The 13,767-nt window shown below is 42.0% G+C and overlaps 1 protein-coding gene across 1 annotated transcript; it reads left to right on the top strand.

Moving 5' to 3' along the window:
• The first annotated feature begins 867 nt into the window (after window positions 1–867).
• Window positions 868–13,047, top strand: LOC130917538 (TRPM8 channel-associated factor homolog). Its single transcript, XM_057839059.1, has 12 exons — window positions 868–936; window positions 1,071–1,736; window positions 2,065–2,281; window positions 2,392–2,683; window positions 2,782–3,083; window positions 3,228–3,402; window positions 3,496–3,590; window positions 4,511–4,721; window positions 4,955–5,191; window positions 11,872–12,095; window positions 12,177–12,290; window positions 12,440–13,047. Exons 2-12 carry the CDS (start codon window positions 1,096–1,098, stop codon window positions 12,680–12,682), a joined length of 2,751 nt encoding a protein of 916 aa, XP_057695042.1. The 5' UTR covers window positions 868–936; window positions 1,071–1,095; the 3' UTR covers window positions 12,683–13,047.
• Window positions 13,048–13,767: the final 720 nt, after the last annotated feature.

Raw genomic sequence — 13,767 nt, 5'->3', positions numbered from 1 at the left:
AACTAATCTGATTTCAAATGGGTATTTTGCATGAATTTAAATGTTTTTTTTCCCTTTGAAGAAGGACCAATAAACATTTATGTAACGCACAAATATTTGCTTCTTCATTTTTTTAAGTAGAACATGGATGGCAAAATTTGTATTGTAGTGTCTGTAAGATTTTTAAATGTAAGGTTAAGAGTCACTCAACACAGAACTTCACAACTAATATTAGCCTTGCATGTACTTCTGTAAGATTTTTAAATGTAAGGTTAAGAGTCACTCAACACAGAACTTCACAACTAATATTAGCCTTGCCTGTACTTCAATTAGGTTAGGTTCAGTTAAGGACCACTAAAAGTCAGCTCTACCGAAAAAGATTACAACGAACCAATTTTTTATGTTGAAAGATGGGAATCTAATCTTTCTTTTGTACGGCCTGTGTTCATGAAGCCTCAGAACACAATATTCCATAGCGCTTGAAAGGGGATGACCTGTGAATAATGGCTGGGAGTGAATGAATTAATATTAACCGGTAGTTTACAAGACAATTCTTTGACCTTGTCAAACATGCACAATATCCTTAAAGACAGTTTTGATGGTCACTGTCAGAAAGGCATTCATTTCACAAGACTGCAGCCTTGCAAAGGTTTTTTGCAAATTCTATTTATGGATAGGTAGTGATAGACTTCATTGCAAGTCTGCTTAATGTCCATGAGGCTTGCTCCACGGTAGTACATTTATGGGACTGGATGCTTGGGTGTATCCCTTGAAGAAAAAGATCAAATTGGAAGAATCCTGATAGGTTTGTTATCATCTGTTTTGTCCAATAATAGCCTTTGTTGGAAGGCTGTCTGTGGTTCGTGCTGACTGATGTCCCGCCCCTGTTGTACTGCTTTAAAATATAATACACACATCACTGCTGTAAATTCCTTGGCTTCAGGTGCGAGCTGACAGGTAACAGCATGTATTTGTGATAACTCTTTTGGTGTAACTTCTCAGATATGTATTGGGCTGTGTATTTTAATATAGTTCACTAATATCTGTTAACTATTCTTTATCAATGTTAATTCCTCGTTTTCTTTTTGAAGTACTTGCAGAGATTCACTTCACGCCATGTCGACCGAACAAAGTCACGATGAGGGTGCTTATTTGTCCCTGATGAAAGGCTTGAAAGAGCTGGACTTCCGTGGCTCTTCTGTTCCCGGCGCCCTACTGCTGACAGGAGAACATGCAATTCCTTTGGTAGTGAACAGCCAAGGCCATGTCCTGGTGGCTGCCTCCAAGTATGGCTCTGGAAGAATTGTGGTCCTGGGACATGAGGTGTACTTGACAAAGTTTGACACACTGGTAGAAAATGCTCTGATTTGGCTGAGAGGAGATGGCTCACGCAATACGTCTGTGGGGGTCAACAACAGTGTCAAAGCAGTTGCTGATAATCTCAGCAAATCCCGGTTCCAAGCTAAAATTGTGGGTGCATTCCATAAGAATCTGGATGTTGGTGTGTATGTAACAGACACCTACAGCCTTAATACAGATGAGAAGGACCTGGTGGTATTTCTGAAAAATGGTGGTGGAGTGTTGATTGGAGGGCAAGCGTGGCATTGGGCTGCAAACCACCCCAAGGAGAATACGCTGCTTCACTTTGGAGGGAATAAAGTTTCTGCTGTGTCTGGGATATATTTCTCCGAACATCCAGCTGAAGCTGAACTGTTGCCAGTTTATCCTCAGATTCCAGCCTCATGGATGCGTGTGGTGTATGTAAATTTGAATATTTCTTTACTATAATTAATATAATACAGTAATTTTTAAGTGAACTTATTTTCAGTATATGGTGTATGTATCATTATTTATTCATTTATTTATTTTATTTTATTTATTTAGTAATTTTACTATTCATCCAACTCTTAAATTATCCTTCATTGTTACTGTTTTGCAATTGCAAAAGAAATAGGGCTGTGTATGCTAAGATTTACGGCACATACATATGTTCTATTGTATTTAGTTTTACTGCTTATATAGAGTAATTGTGTTCTTTGTTTTAATGGCCTTCTGACTGATAAAATTTTTGTTATTTAAATACAGACTGGGAAAGGAAGTTGAGGTGGATCTAGCATTCCTACTTCAAGGGGTATCTGAGTTTGATATTACGGGTGGTGCGCTGGCTTCTGAGATTCTAGTTCACGGACGGCTCGCCTTCCCTATTGGAATGACCGAAGACAAACGGCCATTCCTGGCAGCCACCTATTATGGACTTGGACGTGTTGTTGTTGTGAGTCATGAAGCATTTCTTGGACGAAAGGTAATGTTAATCAGTATTGATAATATCAGTGTTGTTTATTAGTATGTGCTATTTCTATATGTGTTGATCTGTGAAGTGATGTGATTAACACACTTTTTGGTAAATCCCAGGAACTCGAGACATTTTGGACCAATGCTATCCAGTGGTTGGATGACGGCCGACGAGGCACTGTTGGCGTTCTGCAACATAACGCCCTCGACATTCTAAATAAATCTGGGTTGAAGTGTGAAAAGAGTGATTTCAGGAAAGACCTGAGTGTGTTTGTGTGTTCAGCTTACAGTGACAAACACATGCATGAGATTCAAAATTTTGTGGCAGAAGGAGGAGGCCTTCTGATTGGTGGCCATGCTTGGTGGTGGGCACAGTCACACAATGGCCAAAATCCATTGACAGATTTCGCAGGTATTACCGCAAGAGTGATTAAGTTCTTCTCACCTCTGATTTTAGTAGCATACTTTCATCTGATTCAGTACATGCGGAACATCCACTTGTAATTGCAGGAAACAAGATCCTGAACAAAATGGGCTTGAGCATTTTGCGTGAAACCATACAGGGAGGTCACTATAAAGCACATCTGCCAAGCCAGATTAGCAAGGACAACTACCACTTCCACCACATTCTACAACGTTTTGCTGCTCATGTAACTGAAGGAGAAGATCTTACCAAACATGAGGAGCAATGCCTTAAAAAACTTGGAAAGGACTGTGCCGCCTTTCTAAAAATGGATGCTCATGACCGTTGTTCATACGCTCAGGTCCTGTCAACCCTTACACACGTCCTGGAGAAATCAAGCATTCCTCAGGTTGGTCTATAGCATAATGAAAAACTCATTGGACTAATCAGGATTTTAATCGTGGATTATTGATGTACTGTATAATCATATACTGTAAAAGAATTGTCCGTTCATGCAAGCATTTAACTACCTCCCTGTTAATCTATTTTTTAGGTGTGTGATACCTGCCCAGTCAAAAATCCCAAAGACCATCTCCTACTCAACGTGGGTGCAGAAGTGTATAAGGTTTGCCCTGATCCTGACAGGCTGCTGCCTTACCTCATCAAGCAGAACCCTGTGTTGCCTGTTGTCTATAATCGGAGGATTCCAGTAAACATAAACACGGCAGGTAAGCCCTTGTCTGATCAGTTGAGGTTCCAACTAAAGTATATATACATTGCTATATTATATCAAAATGCATGTGTTTGTGTTAATGTGTCAGATAACGAAGAGTGGATCAGTACTGGTCTCTATCTCTCTCATGGTATGAGGACCTACATAGGTATGCCTACGCAGATTGTGAAGAAGGGATGGAAGGTATGGCTCACAAATACACTAATATTAAAGATTACTATGATTTATTATGTTATTTTTTTTCATGATGCATCTCTCAATCCAAAATCAAGCTAAAGTGACAGCTTTATGTTATGAGCCAACATTTTCGTGCCATATTGATATTGATAGCGTTTTCAGAAAAGTTGTTATTATAGCTCTCGTTATTTGGCGATATAAATCTTTGTATCAAGATTTTACATGTCTATCATTATTATTGCCATAAATAGACCTGTTCCTTCAATGTACATTCTAGCCACCAGATGACACCCAATTTGGGCTGACGTGCCACATTAATGGGATTATCATGCCATAGTAGTATCACCAATCAGCCTCAAGTTGTCCCTACCAATTGGCTCTTCCTGCCGACCATACATGAGTAATCCATGCAAGGCAATTAAAAATAGAAACACATATACCCCCACACAGACAACACAACTCGTTCCAATATCAATATTAATTCATTGTTAATGATATTAAGCTAACCTAATATACAGCAGTCTTAAGATTCAAAACCACAACTCACAAGTACGAGTAGATAATTAAATATCTTTACATTTGCAAAACAATATGTATGCTACTGTGCTGCTTCTGTTTACACTGGATAATTGCACCACCACTCACTGCATTAAACAATTTTCACAGTTCAGTTTCATATCAGTTCAAAACTAAAGTGAGTGAGAGGGAGCTAGGGGGCTGTCATAATATACTTTACCAAGTAAATAAAAATGTACTATGTCGTGGGGTATTGATATCATGATATGATGATGATAAAATGTCTTCAGCTCCTGCAACTCTCATAAGACAATTAGTACAGAAAATCTATGAATGGGCTACATGAAAAATCTCAGTGTGCATTAATTCTAAATAATTTCTGGAAAATAATCCTTTGTCTTCTGCTACAGGTCCAAATAGGTTGCCAAACGGACTACCTGAAGCATGACGAATTGAAAAGAGCCCCAAGTGTTACCGAGCAATTTCCCATTGACACTGAGATGATGCAGGTGTGGAACCTGTGGGGAGGTCTCATCTACTTAGTGGCCCCGCCTAAAACTCAAGTCGAAGGGGTTGAGATCATAGTGCAGGTAGCTGTGCAAGCACCTTATTATAAATCTGGTGAGTAGGACATGATTGGTCTTGTCTGACTTTTCTACTTGTATTTGACTACTTCTCGTTCGTATGTTTAAGACAATCAAATGAAAACCAGTCAAGAATCCTGGTAACGGAATGTGCCTCACCAAATTTTGGCCTGTCATGGACATTACAAATTTCCCAGTTGCTCTGCACATACTGTACTTGTTGCATGTTTTTTTTTTTTAAACATACTGTTTACATACTGCTCTTTACAGGTGTGACAAAACTGGCTGATTGGCCTGTGCTGCGAACAGCTCCTTCCCCTTGGGCAGAGTTGGAGTTTGAAAATATCGTACTCACTGTACCGTCAGATATCATCCGGGAACTAGATAGACCAGATACGCTGGCAACACTCTGGGACGCAATCATGAGAGGCATTGCTGATCTGGCTGCCAAACAACACACATTTCCTCGCAAAGAACGCTTTGTAGCAGATGTGCAGATTTCACATGGTAGGAAAAGCAGTTCAGAAGATGAATGAAAGTACGCCTTGTTGTGAAAGTTAATTTCCTATGCTAACTAGTTTAAACTTCAGTTCCCAAATGTGCAAATGAGCTGTTTTAGGCTATAGTTCATGGCTGAGCTTTTTCAACTCAGTATATTGTTCCAAATTTGAACTAGTTAACCCTTTAAGGTCTGGGCCTATTTTGTCTGATTTTGCATGCCTTTGAAGTTGCCTTTATATTTCAAAGAATTGTTTACGATGGCCTGGTTTGGTCCCTTTTTTTGTGACACCTTGAACTTCATGTCCAAACTGTTGTTTCCTTCACTGACCAATTATAAATCATCATTTTGGGCCCAAAAAGACCAAAAATTCCAAAATCGTTTTGTCAAAATGTTTAATATTGATGTCCAATTGACAACCAAACATGCGTAGCGAACCGTTTTGAAACTTTGTAATATTTATTCAACATGTTAGGATGAACATTCAACCAAAAAAATTTAGAATAAATAGTCTTATATTTGACAATCCAACATAAACAACAGGTATAGCCATAGGCGTTTTTTGCCTTTATACATGCTCTAGTCAAAACAGGTTATATACAGCAGACCAAACAGTGAAGAACAGTGAAAAAATATATACCATCTAACACAAAAAGTGTTTAGAGGCCATCTCTTTATGAGTTTAGGTATTGCGGCCCATCACCTGATGAAAACTATGTACCCACAATCAAGTTTCTTGAACACACATTTATATACACAAATTGAGAAGACTGATTGTGGGAAAAAAAAATATATATATATAACATTGGGAAAAAAAGTATTTTCAAAAATATTTACAATAAACAAGTTAAATTTTTTTCAGGTATGCCACTCCTAAAAGCAGTTTCGTCCTGGAATTAGACACAGGGCTACATCACACAGCCCACACTTCCATGGGGTGTCGGTCCTCTTTCCACCCTTCCATTTTCATTTCACTTTACTTTCATTGTCACTATAAATGTACATGGAAAAAAAAGTTAGTATTTATGAAAATAATAAAGTATAAAATAAAAATATATACAGCAATAAATAATAATGGAAATCTATATGTATGACAATAGAAAGAATACCATAGCTGAATATGTGCTACATCCCTAATCTTCATATAGAAAGAAGAACACCACAAATTATAAATTCCTGCCTGGGATACACACAGTGAACGTACGACTTTGGTCTGATATGCACATTTTATTATTATATACACAAACACACACTTATATTGCATCAAAATTAACTTTGTCTTGCAATATCAAAAGAAATTTTCAAAAGAAACTTTTTCAGCAGAAAAAAAAAAGTGAGTGTGCTTACCTCTGCTCGTCGATGGCGTCACCCACGTGTTCAAATCCGTCACTATCTTCACTCGAGGACTCTTCCGAAGAAGACGATGATGACGAATTTGGACCATCCTCTTCCTCAAGTTGATCAAAAAGCACAATTGCTTGCGCTAAATTTAGTTTTCCGTTCATTCTCAAAGTCACACAAAGTCGCTGCTCGATCCAAACGGCTGTCGCTTTCCACCTCGCTGCTTCAGAACACTCCTCCCTCTCGTTCGGTGGAACCTCGCACGGCAGTTATATTTATAAAAAAAACGCATTTTGTGCTTCCACTGTGACTTCGAAAGGGTTCGTTTGATTTGTGTTTTTTTCATGGAGCTTCCGTTTTGAAAAAGGACAAGAAATGATGGAAATATAGACATAAACAAATGATCCATGCAGCGTTTTAATGTTTTTTTGAGAGGACAATAAAACTATAAAACTTAAATGACAATATCTCACGTTTTACTTGGTCGATTGACTTCAAATAATAACGAGAGTAAACCGCAACTTCCGCACTTTAAAACGAGACCAACCAACGGCATGTGGGTGACGTAATTAAAACGTGAGGGCGCGCCAAAGACGACGTGCGCTGAGGACGCGCCGGCGCGTCCTTCGACTCTCAAGGGTTAATCATCTATTTGTTTATTTTTATCTGCCCCTGTGAGCCCCTCTGTGAGTCATCCCCTTATTGTGGTGGAGGGGTTTGCATGTCCCAATGATCCTAAGAGCTATATTATCTGGGGCTTTATGCCCCTGGCAGGGTCATCCATGGCATTCAGGTCCTAGGTGAGGGACCAGACAAAGCATGACTCCAAAAACCTCTTATGATGATGAACACAAATGGAGTCAGTGTTCCTTTCCCTGGACAAGGGTTACCGGGGCCCACCTCTAGGGCCAGGCCTGGAGGTGGGGCTCGAAGGCGAGCGTCTGGTGGTCTGGCCTGTTCCCTTGGGGCCCGGCCGGGCACAGCCCGAAAAGAAAACTTGGGTCCCCCTTCCCATGGGCTCACCACCTGTGGGAGGGGCCAAAGGGGTCGGGTGCTTTGGGAGTTGGGCGGCAGCCAAAGGCGGGGGCTTGGCAGTCCGACCCCCTGCTACAGAAGCTAACTCTTGGGACTTGGAATGTCACTTCTCTTGATTGGGAGGAACAGCCCCCTCTCTATCAGAACCCGAGCGGTGTTCTGTTATTGGACTTCTGTCCTCGTCACGGTTTGTCAATAACGAACACCATGTTCAAACTTAGGGGTGTCCATATGTGCACTTGGCACGAGGACACTTTAGGCCACAGTTAAATGATCGACTTTGTAGTCGTGTCATCAGATTTGCGGCCTCATGTTTTGGACACTCTGGTGAAGAGAGGGGCAGAACTGTCAACTGATCACCACCTGGTAGTGTGTTGGCTCCAATGACGAGGGAAAATGCTGGCCAGGCCTGGCAGACACAAATGTATTGTGAGGTTCTGCTGGAAACATCTGGCAGAATCCCCTGTCAAAAAGAACTTTACCACCCACCTCCAGCAGAACTTGTCCCGGGGGAGGTGGGGGACATTGAGTCCGAGCGGACCATGTTCCGCACCTCCATTGTTGAGGCAGCCGATCGGAGCTGTGGCCGTAAGGTGTTTGTTGCCTATCGTGGCGGGGATCACTGAACCAGCTGTCCACCAGCGGTAAGGGATGCCATCAAGCTGAAGAAGGGGGCCTACCGGGCCTTTTTACCGTATGGGACTCCGGAAGCAGCTGACAGGTACCGGCTGGCCAAGCGGAATGCAGCTTCGGTGGTCACCAAGGCAAAAACTCGGACATGGGAGGAGTTCGGTAAGGCCATGGAAATGACTTCCGGACGGCTTCGAGGAAATTCTGGTCCACTATCTGACGTCTAAGGAGAGGAAAGCAGTGCACCATTAACAGAGTGCATAATGGCAGACCTGTTAAGTTTCACGATTTGGTCGGGAGACTCCCGATTTTGACCCCAATGCTCACGCCTCACGATTAGAAAGCCAAATCTCCCGATTTTCCAAAAATGTCAATTTTTTTTTTTTTTTTTACGTTTTTGTTTGTCACCGTTTTGTAACGATACCATTCGGCCCGATTCGGAAAGTGACCAACAACGAATAGCCTGGCTGTCTCCGACTTCCCCGCCCTCACTCCCCTTCAGAGCTGGAAAAGCCCAACCAATAATCTGACAGAGAGGGAAGAGGCGAAGCACCACCGACTTCCCAAGATGCTGGCACTAATAAACCGGCTTTTAGACTGGTTCAAGTCTTTATTTTGGAAGGAAGAGATGGAGCTGACCCTGGTCGGCCTCCAGTATTCGGGAAAAACGACGTTCGTCAACGTAATTGCCGTAAGTCTTACCGGCCAGCGATAGCTAACTAGCCTAATGCTAATAGCATTAGAGCTAATGATGGGAGAACGATGAGGAAGAAGTCGCTGCTTTACTCTGTGTTTTCGTGGATCAAACATCATGGAATATTAAACCACTGCGGTCCTACCCCCACAATATATGAATTTAAGTGAGAAAGCATATCGTTACTTACTTGAAGTTTAATCATTTAGATTCGCTATTATGCTAAAGCTAAAGTGTATACTATACACTTTATTACATTATATCATTATTACTGTGCTGAAACAAAAAATATAAAGTTTCAATTCTAGGTTACAATTCAATTAAAAAACTGCCATGACAAAGATACTTTTAAAAACAAATATGATTAATTTTCTAAATGATGTAATTAATGTTTTTAATCTTGCTGATTTAGTCTGACGAAACCCTAATTGGAGTGATGGTTGATGAGATGAAGAGGCTGCTGAGGAAGCTGATGTCCAAATTTGTGCAAATGGATGTGATCAGGAAAGCTGAGGATATCCTAGATGTTGATTACAGGAACAAAGAGAACTCGCATGACACAGGCAACATAGCAGTATCACATGATGCCAGACAATACATGGAGCAAGTTGAAGACTATCTCTGATGCCACCAAAAAGAGGTTCTTTGACAGTGTAGTTAATTTTTACACAAGTGTTGTGACCAAAATGAACTTGAAAAAAAATGGTTGCATTTTGTCTTAGCGATTGTCGCGCGCGCGCGTCATCGGGGTTGGCAAACAGAAATCTCCCTATTTGCAATTTCTACAACTTAACAGGTATGTAATGGAGATGGGGTACTGCTGACGTCAACTCGGGACGTCATGAGTCGTCGGGGAGAATACTTCGAAGACCTCCACAATTCCACCGACACACCTTCCTTTGAGGAAGCAAGAGTCTAGGGACTCCGAAGTGGGCTGTCCTATCTCTGGGGTCAAAGTCACTGAGGAGGTTGGAAAGCTCCTCGGTGGCAAAGCCCCAGGGGTGGATGAGATCTGCCCCGAGTTCCTAAAGGCTCTGAATGTTTTGGGACTGTCGTGGCTGACATGTCTCTACAACATCGCGTGGACGTCGGGGACAGTGCCTCTGTATTGGAAGACCGGAATGATGGTCCCCCTTTTTAAGAAGGGGGATCGGAGGGTGTGTTCCAATTATAGAGGGATCACACTCGTCACCTTCCCAGTAAAGTCTATTCAGGGGTGCTGGAGAGGAGGGTCTGTCGGGAAGTCGAATTTTGGATTCAGGAGGAGCAGTGTGGTTTTCGTCCTGGCCGTGGAACAGTGGACCAGCTCTACATCCTCGGCAGGGTCCTCGAGGGTGCATGGGAGTTCACCCAACCAGTCCACATGTTTTGTGGATTTGGAGAAGGCGTTCGACTGTGTGCCTCGAGGAGTCCTGTGGGGGGATGCTCCGGGAGTACGGGTTACCAAGCCCCTTGTTAAGGGCTGTTTGGTCCCTGTACAACCGGTGTCAGAGTTTGGTCTGCATTGCCGGCAGTAAGTCAAATTTGTTCCCAGTGAGGGCTGGATTCCACCAAGGCTGCCCTTTGTCACCGATTCTTTTCAATTAGTTAATTAATTAGTTTAATTAATTTTTATGGACAGAATATCTAGGTGCAGCCGAAGCGTTGAGGGGTCCGGTTTGGTGGCCTCTGCATTGCATCTCTGCTTTTTGCAGATAATGTGATGTTGTTGGCTTCATCAAGCCGTAACCTCCAACTCTCACTGGAGCGATTTGCAGCCAAGTGTGAAGAGGTTGGGATGAAGATATGCACCTCCAAATCCAAGACCATGGTCCTCAGTCTGAAAATTGTGGCGTGCCATGCCGTGCCCTCTCTGGGTCTGGGATAAGATCCTTCCCCAAGTGGAGGAGTTCAAGTACCTAGGGGTATTTTTCACGAGTGAGGGTAGGAGGGAGCGGGAGATTGACAGGCGGATCGTTGCAACGTCTGCAGTGATGCAGATTCTGCACAGGTCCGTAGTGGTGAAGAAGAAGCTGAGCTGAAAGGCGAAGCTCTCGATTTACCAGTCGATCAACATTCCTACCCTCATCTATGGTCATGAGTTGTGGGTCATGACCGAAAGGATAAGATCCCGGATACAAGCAGCCGAAATGAGTTTCCTCCGCAGGATGTCCGAGCTCTCCCTTAGAGATAGGGTGAGAAGCTCGGTCATCCGGGAGGGACTCAGTGTCAAGCTGCTACTCCTCCGGGCTGAGAGGAGCCAGTTGAGGTGGCTCGGGCATCTGGTTCGGATGCCTCCTGGAGACCTCCCTGGAGAGGTGTTCCGGGTATGTTCCACCAGTGGGAGGCCCCGGGGACGACCCAGGACACGCTGGAGAGACTATGTCTCTTGGCTGCCTGGGAAAGCCTTGAGAACCCGCTGGAGGAGCTGTTTGAAGTGGCTGGGGAGAGGGAAATCTGGGCTTCCTTGCTAAAGCTGCTGCCTCTGCGATCCAACCTCGGATTAAGTGGTAGATGATGGATGGAGTTCATGTGAGTTATTTTACTTTGCAATTTTTTGCCCAAAAAACACAAATACACTGCACTCAGTTCACATTTGCCTAAAATTTGAAGAGTTCATGAACTTTCATCCGTTTATCTCGTTGAGTGACAACACAGTGTGTTAAGTGCCAGTAATGTTCTCATTACTCACAGCAAAACCAAAATCTTTACTAGCCAAATAGTCTGTTTTATGCTGTCCATTAAAAGCATAACATAACATACTCCCATGTGATACATAAAAACTGTTCGGACCAATAGGACACTCAGATTTCCATTCTCAGTGTCAAGCAGCTGACCAGGATTTTTTTTTTTTTTAAGTAAAACATAAAATAACTATAGGACTAACCCTATAACTCAATACTAATGATAAAATAGGGAACCAAACATTGTAAACCAATTTTATGGATTCTTAAACAATCTTGGTGTTACAACATATACCATTGTTGTTTTTTTCCCCCTACTATTTAGGTTGGATGCACGCAGGATACCCCATCATGATGCACAAGGCCTCGGCCAATGAAGTGGTCGATATTGAAAATATCAAGTCTAAAGGCATGTGGGGACCAATCCACGAGCTTGGACACAACCAGCAGAGAGATTGCTGGGAATTTCGGCCGCATACCACAGAGTGCACATGCAACCTTTGGTCAGTGTACATTCATGAGGAAGTGTTAGGAATCAACAGGGAAAAGGTGAACAATTGTTTTCTTTTTCAAATGATCCCTACGATAGAATTGTTATTTTGCAATCACATTAATGGTTCTTCAATACAGGCCCATGGAGATGTCAGTTCAGAAAAAAGAAAGAGTCGATTGGAGGAATTTGTAAAAGGGGGCAGGCAACTCAGTGAGTGGGCGGTGTGGGTGGCTCTTGAAACATACCTGCAGGTGAGTGAGCGTAAATAAACAATGTTTAACTCGCATCTCATCATGAATAATAAGGCATATAGAATGTGACTGCAAAGCTTTACCACAACTGTTCACTTCATTCTGAACTGATGTTGATGGTTGAAACCTGTGCCCTATTTTTCACATAGCTCCAGGAAAGATTTGGCTGGGATGCCTTCAAGAAGGTGTTTGCGGCCTACCACAAAATAAGCAATTATCCAAAGGACAACAATGGAAAGATGAACCTGTACGCAGAGACCTTCTCCAAAATTGTTGGAATGAACCTGTGTGGATTCTTTAAGGCCTGGAGTTGGCCCATAGAGAAGGCTACTGAGGAGACACTGTCCAACCTTCCTACCTGGGCGGATCACCCAATGGTCCGGTTTGGTTGAAGGGTTTTACTGATATTGATTGAAATGCAGAGAGAAACATGGTCACAGTTGTTGAGCTCTCGTCTTCCCCATTGCTGAATTCATTCCTAATTCTATTATGGTGTGTGTGTTTATGTTTCACTACTTTAAAGTAATAAACGGGGAAAAATCTAATTAGGAATGAAATATGCGAGGGAGTAATTTGCCAATTTACCTTTTTTTTCCCTCTCTCTTTCGGTGTAAACTTGGGTTTATTAAAGCACTTCAGAATAATTATACAATTTCAAAAACCTAATCTAGTTTAAAATATGTATTTTTCATGAATTGAAATGTCTTTTTTTTGTTTGTTTTTTTTTTTTGAAAAAGGACCAATAAAGATTTATGTAACTGACAAACATTTGCTTCTTCATTTTTGAAGTACAAAATGGATGGCAAATTTAGTACCGTAGTGTCTGTAAGATTTTTAAATGTCAGGTGAAGAGTCACTAAAATGTTTGATATTTAGAGTTCATTGATGAAAGAACTGTTGATGTCTGAATTTCATTAAGACTTTTTTTCCTCATGCAAACTAATAATAATGTTGTTTTACCTATATCAATGGCTTTTGATTATTGGCCAGGCAATTGAGTTTCACAGGAAGCTGCAGTGAGCCATCTAAGAAAACCAAGGTTCTATATTTTAAAGAAGGGGTGTCAAATGTCGCGGCCCGCCAGGGGTCCAGTCCGGCCCGCAGGGTTGTTCTGCATGACAGGCTGGCTCATTTATACTGTACAAATAAAATCGTATGCTATTTTGACATTGGCACTTTTAAACTGTAAATTTAATGTCAATCTACTGCACTTTGCTCACTTTCGTGTTCACAGTTACATTTGTTCATTCGCCCCCTCCCAGTCAAAATGGATTTAGCACTGTCAATGGCAGCCAAGAAAGTGACACAAAAATGCCCCAAAACTAACAGGAAGTAACACCAAATGAACAAAAAGTAGCCTGGAAATGCTCTAAAAATCAACAGGTGACCTGCAAGTATCTTAAAATTAGAAGGAAGTGACACAAAATTAACTAACTGCCTGTCATTGACAACGCTAGACATCCAAGTCACTTAAACC

The sequence above is a fragment of the Corythoichthys intestinalis genome, chromosome 6, assembly GCF_030265065.1.
Source record: "Corythoichthys intestinalis isolate RoL2023-P3 chromosome 6, ASM3026506v1, whole genome shotgun sequence".
Lineage (NCBI taxonomy): Eukaryota > Metazoa > Chordata > Actinopteri > Syngnathiformes > Syngnathidae > Corythoichthys > Corythoichthys intestinalis.
Note: the sequence above shows the minus strand (reverse complement) of the source record. Positions and strands in the feature narration are given on the sequence as shown.

Excerpts from the sequence above, each read along its gene's own strand:
- LOC130917538 (XM_057839059.1), top strand. The coding sequence starts at position 1,096 with ATGTCGACCGAACAAAGTCACGATGAGGGTGCTTATTTGTCCCTGATG. Across the intron at positions 1,737-2,064 it reads GCCTCATGGATGCGTGTGGT|ACTGGGAAAGGAAGTTGAGG; the intron begins GTATGTAAATTT and ends ATTTAAATACAG. Across the intron at positions 12,096-12,176 it reads TAGGAATCAACAGGGAAAAG|GCCCATGGAGATGTCAGTTC; the intron begins GTGAACAATTGT and ends TCTTCAATACAG.